At 43.9% G+C, this 16,224-nt stretch overlaps 1 protein-coding gene across 5 annotated transcripts in view; it reads left to right on the plus strand.

Annotated features, from left to right (window-relative positions):
- LOC106562741 (uncharacterized) overlaps positions 1-16,224 on the plus strand; it is a 52,752-nt gene that overhangs the window by 22,809 nt on the left and 13,719 nt on the right. For 3 of the 5 annotated variants that reach the window (XM_045708486.2, XM_045708487.2, XM_045708489.2), the window contains exons 17-22: positions 231-364; positions 1,964-2,073; positions 2,418-2,586; positions 2,672-2,776; positions 3,010-7,920; positions 15,364-15,476. In XM_045708486.2, coding sequence (XP_045564442.2) covers positions 231-364; positions 1,964-2,073; positions 2,418-2,586; positions 2,672-2,776; positions 3,010-7,920; positions 15,364-15,476 — 5,542 coding nt within the window. Of the gene's footprint in view, positions 1-230; positions 365-1,963; positions 2,074-2,417; positions 2,587-2,671; positions 2,777-3,009; positions 7,921-8,015; positions 15,106-15,363; positions 15,477-16,224 lie in introns of those variants that run through there. The other 2 variants (XM_045708490.2, XM_045708491.2) reach the window with 2 other exon arrangements.

Below are 16,224 nucleotides of genomic sequence, written 5' to 3' on the forward strand. Positions count from 1 at the left end.
AAAAACCAGTGACCTTGCATGGGGCAAGTAGCAGGCCAACTATCATAAACTTTGTAATCCATCACAACAATATGTTTGCATGGAAACGTTTCAGTTGTACTGTATAAAGTGCTGATTCTATGATTACAATTTGCATCCATTTTCGCAAATTATTGTTGATGATGATAGATAACTACCAGATTTCTCAACCACTGATTGTCTCTTTCTTGTCTATGCGACTGCCCTTGCAGGTGGCCTGCGGTCGGTAGTGGAGGAGTTGGAGCTGGAGAGGAACCAGCTGCAGGAACAGATCCTAGGACTGGAGGACCGCTGTCAGGACCTTGAGGACCGGCTGCAGCTGCAGGCTCGCATCGAGTCCCTACAGGTAAACTCTCACGTCTCACAGACCTGGTTGGAACCTCATATCTCACACCTTGTAGAGCTATCAGACCCACATGCTCCTTGCAGAATGCCACACTGTACCAAGATAGCCTCCATAAAGACACTTAAAGCAGGGGTTCCTAAACCTTTTCACTCAGGCCCCTCTTCTAGCATTGGGGAACATCCCATGCCCCACGTCTGTTTCTATGGGCACAAGCACTGTTCATGACACAAACTGTTCACACATTTTGCAGGTTTAAAGCTTATTTCCTGGAATTCTACACATTTTGTTATGGGTTGTAGAGAAAATGTTGCAGTTTTAATGCAAATTTTCTTGCAATTATATACATCCTGCCATGTCTAATATGTATTAATTTAATATTTGAGTGACTCAAACGTTACTACAAAATCTGTGCTAAAAAACCTAGCTAAAAAACATTAGCTGACATTTGATGTTTGATCTGGACATTTCTGACAAGTTATAAATAGATCTCTAAGGTGTACAATGACCGACATGACAAGAGGAATACTGATAATTTACTACCCAATTCGAAATTTCCCCTTGTCCATTCTATAATTACAACTTTCAAGAGTAAGTTGAAAGCCGGACTGAGTTCCCTAAAAATAATATCACATTTTTTGGGGGGGGGGCCCACAGTTTAGGAACCCCACAATTTAGGAACCACTGACTTAAGGGACCTTTCTTACTCCCCTCTCACACTTCCATACCACTCACCATAGATTACCCGCTTATACCCTCCTATACCTCCTGGTCTGTTAATAAAAAGAAGCACACAACTGATTTTGTTCACGGCTTACTTACCTGTGCCAGTTCCTGAGGTAGTGGAAATCTAACCCAGTATATTGTAACTTTGTCAGCTGCTCCTATTATCAACATGTTGCATCTTATATGTTCTCCTTTGTGTTTGGGAGTTTGTTTTGCCTTTGCTTTTGGATTGACTTTTTACTGAATTAATTTGTACTATTCAGTTCATTGCATGTTTCCTCCCGAGGACTAGGATTTTGTAACAAACTCCTCTAACACAGGTGACGTTTGATGTAGATGAAGAAAGGCGGCCATTTTGGGTTTCCCAGGTGTGTTAGTGTTTGTGTGCGCTAGAGAGAGCACCTCCGGCGGTGAAGGCTAATCCTTTGGCTTGTTTGTTTTGGAAACCCACTGTTCTGTGTTCACGGCTTGCGAGCAGTCTTCTAATAAGCGAGTGCTATGTTGAGCATATTTTGCCCACAAATTCACTCGGTGTGGAGAACAAACTCACTTGGTTGGTTAATTGTTCAACCATCATATAAGGAGCATACAAAAGTATATGACAATTCTAATCCGGCCAAGTTCAAAGCATTTTTTTACCCTAAGAAAGGCAAAATAGATCATAGAAATGATACTAAGTGAAAATGTCCTGAAAGCTGAAATGTGTTCCTTTTATGCTGTGTTGTATGGACTAAACCTAACACTGTACATAGAAGAAAGGGAGTAGTATTTTGGGTCAATATGTGTGCAGTGAGATGGAGTGAGCTTCCTACTGGCTTTACTCTGAGCTTTTCTCCAAACCATGTTAAACCTTCCCTCTCCTCCCCCTCCCCACAGAACGAGTCAGAGAGACTACAGGGTCAACTGGTCAGCCTTCGGAGCCAGCAGAGCAGGGATGCAGAGAAACACCATCTCCTGGTCACCAGCCTCAACGAGCAGCTCAAAGGGTAAGCCCACACAATTCATCCTCAATCAAAGTGCTAAACCAAAAAAGGTCACGGGTCACACACATAAATAGTAAACCGGTTCATTTCCCAAATTTGTATTTAGTGCCAGTTACTCATTTAAGAGTAAAAGGAATGTAAGGTTTTTGTACTGAATAGTTTGGCTCCATGCATCTAACTGCAGTCATACGCAAGTTATAAATAAACAAATACAATCAAGCATGTGTAAAGTTGTGCACTGATGATGATCATGTGTTTGTGCTATTTTGCATTGGAGAATGTAAGATTATCACCATGTCCTCATTTGTAACCTCTAAAACATCTCCTTTCTCTTTGATGCCTTTTAGACTGAGCGACACCCAAGAGTGTCTCGAAACCTCTCTTATAGAGAAGGAGAACACATTAGTCAAGACCTCTGAGAAACTGGAGCTCATCGACAGCCTCCGAGATTCTTTAAAGGAAAAGGAGGCGCAGCACAAAGAGGTCTCCGACAAGCTGCTTCAATCTGAGAACAATGTAAGTACAGTAGCCTGTTTTGGCGATCAATTAATAGTCAAATCTGTTTTATAGTAAGTCATGACACCTTCTTTTCTTCTTTCAGCTCACTGAAGTCTCCACAAAATGCAGTACCTTTGAAAAACAGTGTTCAGAACTGAAGACAGCGGTTGCAGATCTCACACATAAGCTGAGTGTGCTTAAAGAGAAGGTAAGGTTTCGGGATATGACTACCATGGCTTAATTACTGTGATGAAATATAAATATTAATTGGAATTCAGGTTACAGTTTTTGCATATAAGAAACCAGAAGACATGTTTATCTCAGATTTAATAGTTTAGGCGAACTATTACCTTCACACTCATTAAATTGCAATGATATTGACAGTACTTTAGGAGATTTCTGCCTCCAGTAACATATTTGTATTTTTTCCCAAACCCGTAGACACAGAAACAAGAGGCCACAATAAAGACTCTTAAAAATGACCTGGATCAGACAAACGATGAACTGGACAAGTTGAACACCACCCATCTGGAAGAAAGGTCTCAGCTGATCCACAACCTTCAAAGCTGTGAACGGGAGATTGATAACCTCAGAGACGTCCTCTCAGACAAGGACAAGGAGATCTTAGCCCTCTCGGGCAACATGGCGGAGTACGCTGAACAGATCATGGGGCTGAAGCAGGAGATCAAGCACAAGGACGAGGACCTGGTTCGCATCGAGACCGCCCTCACCAAATCGGAGCGTGAGGCACAGATCATCAGAGACTCTCAGAACTCAGACCAGCAGGCTCTGAACACCAGGACGGCAGAGCTGGTGGAACAGCTGAAGGATGCAGAGACTGAGCTGAGCAAAGCCAAAGAGGAGAAGGAGTCGAGGACAGTAGAGGTGGAGGAGCTGAGGAAGCAAGTGGAAGAGGACAAGCGGACCATCCTGGAACTTCGAGGGGAGATCCAGCAGCACAATGTGGGCCATCGTAATCATCTCTTGGAGTGCGAAACTCAGATCTCTTCACTGAAGGAGAATGTGACTGTTGCTTCCCAGAAACTACAGGAGTCCGAGGGTCTCATCTCTCAGTTGAGGGAAGCAAGTACATCCAGCAAGACACTGAAAGACCAGCTTCAGGACAAGGAGCAGACGTATGAGAAAGAACTCAAATCAGTCGAGGAGGAACGGAACAAGCTTCGCGCAGAGGTGTCCAAACACAACGATGACCTTAAGACCCTGTCCAACCAGCTAGAGAAGCAGACAGAGTGTCAGGTACAGTTGAAAAAAGAGGTGCAAGAAAAACTGGAGACAATATCCTCTCTTGAGGAAAAACTCAGGGCCATCCAGGAAGAGGCCGAAGTAGAGCAACAGAAATTTAACACAGAACTGCAAGTCAGAGATTCTGAAAAGGAGAAGTTGACGAAAGACCTGCAGGTTAAATTGGAAAATATCTCAAATATGAAGAAGCTCTTGAAAAACTTGAAGACTGAAAAACAACAACTGCAAGCTGACCTGAAGGAGAAGGCAGATGAACTTAAGTCTCAAAAGCAGCTTGTAGATGAGCTTAATAAAGAATCTACGGCAGCTCTTGAACTTAACAGCAGTTTGAACTCTCAAGCAAATGGCCTCAGAGAGGAGAATCAGAGATTGCAACAGGATGTAGCTGGAAAGCAGAAATCCATTTCAGAGATGACAGATGAAAGGGATTCTCTGAGAAGCAAAGTCTCCAACTTCGAAACACAGCATTCAGAAAACAGCAAAGTCATTGAAGGGCTTCTGAAAGACAAGGAGGAGCTGAGTGTTAGAGCCAATGAACTGAACAAGGCCCTGGAGCAAAATATACAGTCAATTTCCGATAGTCTATTTGAGAAAACAAATGAATGTAGTCTTCTAACTAAAACACTCAGGGAAAAGGAGGAGACAGTTGCACGTTTACAGGTGCAAATTGACAGTTTGAACACTCAGGTGGAGCAGTTCCATCACAACATTGCTGAAAAAGAGAAGTCTGTCACTGATCAAAACTCACAAGTAGAGGCACAGCAGAGCCAGCTGTCGCAACTCCAGGAAACAATGTATTTACTGCAGGAGCAGGTAACTGCCCTGAAAACTGGGCTCACGGAGAAAGACACCGTATTGCAGCAGAAATCAGATGAGTGTAGCTCTTTACAGAATAAACTTGGGCAGCAGAAAAAGCTTCTATCTAAGTTACAGGGTGAGACTAAATCACTTGAAGGGCAATGCTCACAACTGACTCAGCGTCTGGAAGAAAAAGAAGAGACCTTCAGACAAATGACACAGGACTGTGAAAACCACAAAGACGAGCTGAACCAGAGGAACGAGTCATTGAAGTCACTAAGCAGTCAGCTTGGTGTCATGAACGAGAGCAGTGTGAAGTTGGAGTCTGAAAATACAGAGCTGAAAACCACTCTGGAGAACCATGAAGCAGAAAACAACAAGCTGAGGCATGAGATGGAACAGAGGCAAGCTGAGGTGGTTGGCCTCCACAGTCACATCCAGGCACTGAGTGAGCAAAACCAACAACTCCGAGCTGCTTATGAGATCAGAGATAAGGAACTTGCCCAGCAAATGCAGGTTGCATCTGAGCTTGATATAAGGGTAAATGTGACTCTTGAGCAGAACACAAACCTGTGCTCACAACTGAACAGTCTGACAGAGGAGAAGCAGATAGTGCAACAGGAATTAGCTGTACAGTCGGAGTCCATTTCTGAATTAACCAAGGAGAAGAACTTACTTCTAGATAAACTTTCCAATTTTGAAATGCAACATTCAGAAAACTGCAAAATTATTGACGGGCTACTGAAAGACAAAAAGGAGCTCAGTGTAGCAGTAGAGGAACTAAACAAGGTCCTAGAGCAAAACAAACAGACCATTTCAGAGAGTTTGGTGGACAAAACAAATAAATGTACTAATCTCACCAAATTGCTTAGAGGGAGTGAAGAGGCACTTGAACATTCACAAGACCAAGTTGACAGCTTGATCACCCAACTTGATCAACTGAACAACAACATGACCGAAAAAGAGAAGACTATCAGAAATCAAAACTCACAATTAGAGGCCCAGCAGAGAGAGTTGTCGCAACTCCAGGAGACATTGGCTCTATTACAGGAGCAGGGGACTGCACTGAAATCTGGGCTCACAGAGAAAGACACCCTGTTGCAGCAGAAAGCAGAGGAGTGGAGCTCTTTACAGAGTAAACTTAATCAACTGCAGGGCGAGACTAAATCACTTGAAGGGCAATGCTCACAACTGACTCAGCGTTTGGAAGAAAAAGAAGAGACCTTCAGACAAATGACACAGGACTGTGAAAACCACAAAGACGAGCTGAACCAGAGGAACGAGTCATTGAAGTCACTAAGCAGTCAGCTTGGTGTCATAAACGAGAGCAGTGCGAAGTTGGAGTCTGAAAATACAGAGCTGAAAACCACTCTGGAGAACCATGAAGCAGAAAACAACAAGCTAAGGGAAGAGATGGAACAGAGGCAAACTGAGATATTAGATCTTAGGGACAACATCCAAGCATTGAATGAACAGAATGTCAGACTAAAAACCGAACTCAAAAACTCTGTCACAGAGGCATCCAAGAAACTTGAGGAGATTTCAGTTCTCAAGGCAGAGATCTCTAACAGGGACAGTTATGTGTCTAATTTAACAAAGCAACTGACAGCAGCCTGCTCGGACAGGGATAGCTTAGGTTTGAATTTGCAGCAGAGAGGTGAGTCCCTAAATCAGCAGGAGATGTTTATTAAGCAGTTACAAGCTAAGTCAGTAGAGGGTGAGGGTCAGATGAGCCAGGCCATAACTGAGCTGCAGACACAAGCTCAGAGTCTTCAGAAAAGCCTTCAAGACAAAGATGTTTCGCTGCATGAGGCGGAGAAACGGCTGAGTCTGCTCAGAGAGAAGTTCACCTTAGAATCTGAGGATTTCAAAACCCAGCTGAATTCAAATGCGGAAACAATGAAACAGCTTCAGGGTGATCTGCGTAATGCGGTGGAACAGAGTAACCAGCTCAGTGGGAGGCTTGAAGAACAAGAGGCACAGCTTAAGCAGAAAGTTGATGATTATGTGAGTTTAAGGACATATGTTTCAGAGCTGGAGGATTCCACCACACAGCTCAGAGGTCAAGTTGACAGCCTGACCTCTGAGTCATCCCTGTTAAAAGAGACCCTGAAAGAGAAAGTCAAGTTCATCCTTGAGGCCCAGAGCACCTCCTCAGCTGTTAGCGAAAGCCTAAATTCAAAACTCAAAACCAAAGATACAGAATGTGAGAGCTTAAAAGAGCAGCTTTCGCACCTCCAAGAGTCTGTTTTAAAGCTCAATACCAAAGATGCAGAATGTGAGAGCTTAAAAGAGCAGCTTTCACACCTCCAAGAGTCTGTTTCAAAGCTCAATAGTAGCCTCAGTGCCCAGTCCTCTGAAGTGGCACGACTTCAACAAGCCTTAGAGGAAAGAGGGACTGCCGTTATGGACCAGTCAAAGGCCCTTCAGGAGCTGCAGAGAAGGGCAGATGAAGCAGCCCTCTTCAAAACCCAGTTCATGGAGAGCACAGAGTTGGTGTCACAACTGCAGGGTCAGATTCAGGAACTCTCCACTAAGTCTGCAAGCCTCAGCCAGTCAGCAGAGGAGAACCAAAGTGCCTTTGTAAATCTTCAGGAGAAGTATGCTGCTCATTTAGAGGAGCTCCAGGAAGCTCGGACGATGCTTTCTCAAAGGGCCGAGGAGATGTCCAGTCTTAACAAGGCCCTCAGTGACAGCAACGGCGCAGTTCAGGCAGCAGAAAACACCATAGAGGTGCTGAGGAATGAGTCTTCCTTGCTACGTCAAGACCTTTGGCAAATCCAAACACTGAATGTTGACCTTTCAAAACAAAAGGAAGATGCCCTTGCTACCCATCAAAGGAGCACCTCAACATTCACTGTCGAAATTGAGAGACTAAAATCTCAGTATTTGCATGTGGCTGCTCAGGTAAATGCACTGACAGAAAACCTTGAGCAGAGAGAGATGTCTCTTCATGCCATTAACAGTCAGTACACAGCCCAGGTGAAACAGGCAGAGCACGTAGTGTCAGAAATGCAGAAACTAGAAGAGCAAAATAAGAAGCTAAGAGAGGAGATCGCACTGTCAAAGCAAGAAAATCAACAGCGGCTGGATGCAGCAATCAGTGAAAAAGAACATCTGCAGCAAGAAGTTCAGAAACTCATAATTGAGAGAGATGAACATGGCAAGAGGTACAGCAGCCAGATACAAACAATGCAGGAGCAGTTGCATCTCCAAAAGCAGCAGCAATCCAGCAGCATGAATGAAGTCATGGAGAAAATGGGGGCTGAGAAGGAAAGACTACAGGTTGAGGTTAGTGTCAAAGATGAAGAAATCACCGGATTGAAATCAGACATTCAAAAGATAGGGCAAACTCTTCAGGACTCTGAGAAGGAGTGGCTATCGGTCCTGGATAGAGAGACGCAGGATAAAAATCTCATTGCGGAGCAGTTGAAAAGTGTTGAAAATGAAATTAAGTCTAAAGATTTTAAAGTTCAAGCATTGAAACAAGACCTAGATAGTTTGCATGAAAAGTTGGCAGAGGCAGCAACAGCAATTAGACAGGGTTCAGATCTGCTTAAAGCGAAAGAGGTAGAGGCATCCACATCCAGAGTTCAGATTGAAAACATCTTAGTATCTGTTCAGGAAAAAGACAAACATAATATTGAATTGAGTCAGGCTCTTCAAGATATGGAAAGTGAGTTAAGACAATTGGAGGTCAGCAAAGAGTGTGCTGACAAAGATTTGTCTGTATTGTCACTAACCATGTCTGATAGATTAGTTGCTTTAGAGGAGGAAAAGGTCTCCCTACAGACTATGCTCAAACAGTTGAGAGAAAGACATCAGTGTGAGGTAGATTCTTTGAGGGGTGAATTAAATAAAGTTTCAGAATTGTTGAAACGGACAGAGTGTACCCTTAATGATAAAGAAATGGGCTATCACGGTGAGAATCAACAGAATGTTTTATTGCAAGAAAAGATCCAGCACCTTCATGCACAGCTCCAAACTGAGACTGAGAATCTGAGAGAGGCAGGTATTAAACAGACAGCTCTACTTAGTGACATCCAAACGAAAGATGAGCAGGTCAGCTGCATGACCATCCAAATAAGTCACCAGAAGGAATTGCTAGCAGGTCTCAGTCAACAGTTGAGGGAGAAAGATGCTTCAGTAGCACAGGTAATTGAATCCGCCTCAAACGAAAGGATGAAATACACAGAGGAAAATAGTAATTTCCTCTCACAGCTGGAAAGCTTGGAAAACGCACAAAGTAGCTCTATGAAACAGCTTGAACATATGTCCTTGCAACTAGAAGAGAGCAAAGCTCATCTGTCACGCTCTCAAAGTGAACTTGAGACCAAGGATTTGGAGAATGGAGATTTGGTTAAAGAAAGGGATAATCTCAACACTCAGCTCACTAAGTTAACCAAAGAAAAAGAGGTAATGAAAAAGAAGCTCCAAGCTGCCCTGGTTGTCAGGAAAGAACTTTTGAAGAAGCTAGAGGAGCATGAACATCAAATAGAGCAGAATGTGAATAAAGGAATTGAGATTTCAGGCTTACAGGATCGGTTGCAAGAACTCACTTTACAAGCTCAAGCTACTACAAAAGAGCATGAAGACATTGTTGCAGATATTAAACGGCAAGTACATCAAAAAGAGTGTGAATTCCTAGAACTGGCCAAGGTCTTAACAGTGCGAGACAGTCTTGTAGAAACTTTTGAAATAAATATGCAAACTTTGCAAGCGAAACTAGATGAACAAGAAGCAAGTTTGACAACAGCACTGCATAATCTCAATGAAAAGAGCATCATCATTGATCAACTTAATTCCAACATCTCTGAGAAAGAGGAGGCTTTTGAACAGGAGAGAAGTGGTATGATGCTGAAGTTAGAGAAGCTTCAAGATGATATGAAAAAGAGCGAGGAGAGTTTGAAGGAGGACTTGTCAAGCTCCAGTGCTACAGCTGTTGACATTGAAAACGAGTTGACAAAGGTGAAGCAAGAAAAGGCAATGATGCAGAAAAAGGCTCAAGCTGCTTTACTGGCACGAAAAGAGACTATAAAGAAGTCTCAAGAAAGTGAGAAAAAGTACATCCAAGAGCTTTCAGAATTAAAAGATGATTATAAAGCACTCCTGGAACAACACTGTCAGCAGACCAATGACCTTAATGCTGTCCAGTTAAGTTACGACCAGAAGGTCAAGAAATTCGAAGAAATCTGTCAGGCCTCAGTCTCTCAGCTAGGTGAATTGGAGACCCTAAGACTGCTTGTACAGGATCGGGATAAAACGCTTCAAGACCTCAACATGTCCCTATCGGAGAGGGAGAGTCAAGTCCATGCCTCCTCATCATATCAAGCAGAGTTAGAAACCCTTCACTTCAAACTGGAAAGCATGTCCTCTGAGTTGGCAAATAAGGACAAGGTTCTCATAGCACTGGAACAGAAGTCCAAAGCATTATCTGAGAGAATGAGCTGCACAGAAAGTCAACTTGAAAAAGCCCATGCAGAGATAAAGGAGAAGATGGAAGAGCTCGCAAGACAGCAACAAGCAGTGGAGATGGCCGAGCAGGAAAAACAAACTATGGTAGATGACCACCTGGTGCTGCAGAACCAGTTGGGCGCATTACAAGCCACAGTGGAGGAGCTAAAACACACCTTAGAAGCACTTGTTGGTGAGAAAGAATCCCAGTCGCAGAAATGTATAAGTGAAAGCAAAGAACTAATAGAGGACAGGGATCGAATGAAAGGAGAGCTGGAGAATGCACTCACTACCATCGCCCAGCAATCGTCTGAACTTCACATCCTCCAAAACACTTTGGCTGAAACTCAACAGCAACTCGGTGAAGAAAAGGAACAGCTGAAAGTGGAGCTTGAAAAAGCACAGTCCCATTCTGCAGAGTCCCAGGCTGAAATGGAAAGTCATAAGCTGCACATGGAATCACTACAGCAGGAAAAAGAAAGCGCCTTCATGGTCATAGAACAATTAAACTGTGAAGTTGCCATGCTGGATGCTCAGCTAAAGGAAGCTGGGAAAGTTTATGAAGAGCTTCTTCAAAAGATACCTGGTTTGCAGGATACATCCTCTGAACAGACTGGGGTAATTGAGAAGGAGGTCCAGTATCTTAAGATATCCCCTGAAGAACATGAGATGAGTCTCAAGGAAAGAGATGATGCCCTGGTGATTTCTCAGGCTCTGGCCACAGAAAAGGAAGAGCTTATTGCTGCCTTGGAACAGCAACTGCAGCGGCAGATTCACCTTCACGAAGTTGCCATGGAAAAGATGAGGACTGAAGTTGATGAGCTTCAGCAGAGGTCTCAAGAAGATGCCAGCAAAACAAAGGATCAGGGCAACCAAAGCAAAACAGCACTTCTCACCAGGAAGCTTCAAGCAGCCTTAGTTTCCAGGAAAGAAATCTTGAAAGATAATAGCTCTCTGAAGGAACAAATGCGTATACTCTCATCTAAAAATGAAGAAATTGGGGCATCATCCACTGTACTGGTAATGTCTGTTGCCAAGTTGAAACAACAAAAAGAGGATCTGGAGAGTTCTGTATCATCCCTAAGCAAGGAGAAAGAGAAGCTCATTGCTGAGGTTGATCGCATCCTCAATGATAATCACAATTTATCTGCAGCCTGTGAAAGCCTCAAACTCACCATAGAAAATATCACCCAACAGAAACAGGCATTTTCGTGTCAGCTTGAGTCCCTGAAAGACTCGCAGACGGATGAGTTGTCGGAGTGGAAATCTAAGCACACAGAGCTGAAACAGGAGTATGAGTCACTTTTACAAGCGTACGAGAATGTCAGTAGCGAAATGGACAAGATGAGACAACTATTGGAGGGGGCAAGAAGAGAGAGACAAGAAGCGCTCTTTAAAGCAAACAAATCTGAATCTGAGAGGGAGAATCTGGAGAAGCAAGTTGGGGAGATGGAGGATGAAAATGAGAAAATTAAAGAGAAGATGAGAAAGTTTACTCAGGCCAAGCAGCAGAAAATGGAAGAGCTGGAGGAGGAGAATAAAAAAATTAGAATAGACTTGCTAGAGTTTGACGATAAGCAGAAAGTCACGGTTGAAGAGTTGACTATTAAAAACAACCACTTGGAAGCAGAGATCCACAGCCTTGTAGAGTCCTCAGAAGCTCTCAGAAGGAAGCTAACAGAGATACAGCTCAACAATGGCAGTATGGCAGAGGCACTCAAAGAAGCAACCTGTTCATTAGAAAAGTGGCCCACCGAATCAAAGGCATGTGAGCAAAACATGCAGCTTAAGCTAGATGATGCACTCATTTTGAATAATTCACTGACTGCCCAGATTGAGTCACAGAAGACAGAACTTGCTTCCCAACAGGAAATCAATAAATTAATGCAAAAGGAGAAAGAAACTCTCTCTGAAAGAATTAAACAAATGCAGAATAAGCATGAAAAGGAATTGGGAGAAAAAGACGATGCAATCTCAGAGCTCCAAGAAATGATCAACAGACACAGCCAAGAGGCCATCAGCCTAAATGAGAAGGTCAGGATCTTGGAGGACGACAAGTCTATATTGCAAGAGGAGCTTGAAAATGTCCAAGAGATCTCAGACAAAGTAAAAAATGAGAATGAATATTTGGAGATGGTGATCCTCAAAAACTCTGAAAGAATTGATGAACTGACAGAGACAGTCAATGTTCTCCAAGCCCAGAACACACAGCTCTCCTCTCAATTGACTGAGAGCAAAGAGAAGGCGACTCAGGTTTGCCAGGAGAAGGAGGAACAGCAGCTGAAGTTAGTTAAGGAGTTTGAGGAGAAACTCAAAATGTTCCAGAGAGGCAATGAGGGCTCCAGAAATATAAAGAAGGAGCTACAGGAACTGCTGAAAGAAAAGCATCATGAAATCAATCATTTGCAACATGACTCCATCAAATACCAGGAGCTGATTTTAGACCTAGAAAGGTCTCTGAAGTCTTCAGAGTCAGCGCATGAACAGGTGGAGAAGGAGCTGAGAGAAATGACAGAGAGGATATCTTCTCTAGAAGAAGGGAGGAGGCATCTTGAAGCTGAGCTTACCACACACAAGAACCTTCTCAATGAGGCAAAGAAAGATTTGACAAACATTAGCTCTGAAAAAGACCAATTGGTTGAGGTAGTATCAGAAAAGAACAATCAATCAGAATGTCAGGTCATGGAGAGAACTAAAGCACTACAGCATGTAGCTGAGCAGCAAAAGAGTATTTTCATGGAGAGGGAGGTAATTTTACAGCAACATATAGAGGAACTTCTGGGTTCCAAGGAGAAGGAGAGTCAGGTAGTGTTAGAATTGAAGAGGAAAATAGATTCTCAAGATTTACAGATGAATACTCTGAAGAGAGAGGCTGACACTAATTTGGCTAAGTTAGCAGCTCTGTCTTCTAGTCCTCATGGTACCGATGCTGTGAAACAGTGGAATGATATGTTCCTAAATACCTTGCATGAGAAGGACAGCCAGCTTCTAGAACAGGGCTTTGTCATAACGAGATTCCTTGAAGACATTCGAGTGAAAGAGAAGGAGATAACTGAACTGCAGGTAACCAAGTCGAGGCTCGAAAGGACACTTGGTGATTACACAGTAGCTGCCACAGCTCAGCAGAGGCAGTTGTTTATAATGGGTGCCAGCAATAGAGAGCTTAACGAAACCGTGGAGCTCCTGAATCAACAGTTGCAGGAACTGAGTGAGCAGGTTGAGAGATTAGAACAGGATAGGAGTGCACTCAACAGACATCTCACTGGCAGTGTAGATTCCACATCTAAAATGGAGTTTGATCTTCAGCAGCTGGAAAATACACTTTTAGACACAGAGTCCCAGCTACTCCTCTCGCAGTCTCACAGTGACATGCTTCAGGTTGATTTTGAGAAACAGGAGGCCATTTCACTGCACCTGAAGTCACTCCTGCAGAACAAAGACGCAGAAATCTCCTCTCTGCTGTCCTCCAGAGATGGACAGATGTCTGGGTATCTAGAACAGCTGCAAGCCAATCACCGTGCCCAGGTTGAAGGTTACGAGGACAGACTAACTGCCTTGTACTATGAAAGGGAGAAAGCTGACAAGGAGTTCAGAAGGCTGGAGAACAAAGTAAAATCCCTTCAAATGAAAGTTGACAAGTCCATTCAGGAAAAGGAAAAAATGGCTGCTCAGATGGAAACATTCAGGAACTCCATGGTCTCCTTGCAGACAGAGAGAGAGCGTTTGATGTCAGAATATAGGATGTCTGAGGAAAGGAATCAGACTGTAATGCAAGGCAAGGGGTTGGCTGAAGGAGACCTCAGTGCAACCAAGGGCCTTAAACATGAGGTTAGGACTCTCCTTCATCAGATGGATGATCTGAACTCTGAGAATGCCATGCTCAGGGCACAGCTGATCAGATATAGAGAAGACTTGAATCAGGTCCTGTCCTTGAAGGACAGCCAGTTGAAAGAGTTGCTCAGGAAGCAGCAAGATGCCATCAAAAACCTGGAAAATCAAAAAGCCACAGCTGAAAAGCAGAACCGGAAGACCCTTCTGGAACTCGAGAGGGAAGGAGAGGCAAGCGATGCCTTAAAAGCTGAGAATTCCAAACTTCAAACACAGGTCACTGATCTGGAAGCTAACATATTGGCCCTGAATAAGGGAATGCAAGAAACGAATAAAGGCAAAGTGATTGCCGACTTGCAGCATGCCGTGGCAGCCAAAGCTGCGGAATGTAACGACCTCCAGCAAAAACTGTTTGCTCAGAAAGTGGCAGCGGATGACTGGAAAGGCAGCCTGCAGCTCTTGCAGCGCGAGACTGAGGAGAAACTGGGAGAGGCAGAGGACAAGTACAACAGCGAGCTCGATGCCTTTGAACAAGAAGTCGAACTGATGAGAAACGAGAAGGAGACCGCTGACCAGAGGGTTGCTGAGCTGGCCAGGGACCTGATGCAAACTGAGCAGCTGCTGTCCAATGCTAGAGTCCAAAGCACGGACCTGAAGTCTCAGAACGAGTCTCTGGGTAAAGCCATGGCCTCCTTGCAGAACGACCGCGACCAGCTCATCGAGGACTTAAAGATCCTCCGGAACCGATACGACAAGGAGCTCCGAGAGACCCAGGGGGCCATGACCAAGGTGGAGAGACATCTAGGCGACACGACCTCGGAGCTGGCCACCTTGGCCAAAGAGAGACACATACTGGTACAGAAACTCTCTGCTCTAGAGAGCAAAGATGCTCCCTCCCAGCTCACTTCACTGGTAGACGAGCTGTCTGTGGCCTTGTCAGAGAAGGAAGGGCAGTTCCAACGGGTTTCCCTGGAAAACGACACATATAGCAGTAAGCTATCGGCTTTCTCTAGGTCCATGGCCAGCCTCCAAGATGACCGAGACCGGCTGATGGAGGAGCTGGCTGGGGCAAAGAAGGCATTCGAGTCCAGGCAAGGATTAGGTCCAGAGGTAGTAGACATCGCGAACACAGGGGAGTCAAATAGCCATAGAAGCAGTGGTATTCAGGCCCTTCAGACTGGGAGAGATGGGCTGGTAAGTCACCAGTTGTGACTCAAAGCTTGTTGTTTAGTTGTCATTTGGTTGTGTTTTGGTTTAGGCTGTGTGTGTGAACTTGCTGACAGCATGCAGGGGACCAGTCAAAAAGCTAATCTACCTGTCATGGCTTTGGTGTGTGCAAGCATGACAATTTGGTTGTGTCGCAGGAATGCAGTTTTTTTGTGAAGTGTTGAAATGAGTCTCCTCAATGTGCGTTGTTGTTGTGTCTCTAGTGGTTTGTTTTGTCTATTGAAGGAGACGAGACAGAGGGTGGATGAGCTGCAGAGCGCCTTGCAGCAGGCACAGGCCTTCAAACTGCAGACTGAAACAGAAGTCAGCGGGTACCAGGCAGAGCTGGCTGAACTGAGGTATGATCCTAACTGCACCTGGAAAGATTTGAGTTGGCCATTAAATTGTATTACTTCTGCCAATTGGGTTACTTTTGCACATTGGTGAGGTCAATGCTCGAAAGCACTCAATGTGTTCTGAAAGATGAGACGTCGAGGATTATAATAAATAAGTCTTTCTTGTAATACAAGCAAACCACACACACGGGAGTCCAAATGTGCACTTCACATTTCAAAATTCACAGTATGGAAATGTATGATCTCTATGTTTGATGTAGAATTACGAGGATGACATGCCATCATACCCTGGGTTGTTCTAAACAGAATGTTTGCTTTATTGTGAAGAAAATCTGCAGTGGAACACACACCTGAATGCCCTCACGACTCCGTTCTTTGCTCATCAAAATGTGTGTTTTTCTCTGAAGTGCCTTGTGAAATCCTAACACCATATAATCGTATTTTAGAACTTGGCTAGTCTTGTTGGCAATAGAATGAGCATGCCCACTTGACCTAGACAGTAATTGTGTAATGGTGGGGATGCAGGGCTGTGTTCCAAACAAAAAACTACCACTGTGCTTGCTTCACTTAAAAAAAATATATATACACTGCTCAAAAAAATAAAGGGAACACTTAAACAACACAATGTAACTCCAAGTCAATCACACTTCTGTGAAATCAAACTGTCCACTTAGGAAGCAACACTGATTGACAATACATTTCACATGCTGTTGTGCAAATGGAATAGACAACAGGTGGAAATTATAGGCAA

Source organism: Salmo salar, chromosome 26 (assembly GCF_965601325.2).
Source record: "Salmo salar chromosome 26, fSalSal1, whole genome shotgun sequence".
Taxonomy (NCBI): domain Eukaryota; kingdom Metazoa; phylum Chordata; class Actinopteri; order Salmoniformes; family Salmonidae; genus Salmo; species Salmo salar.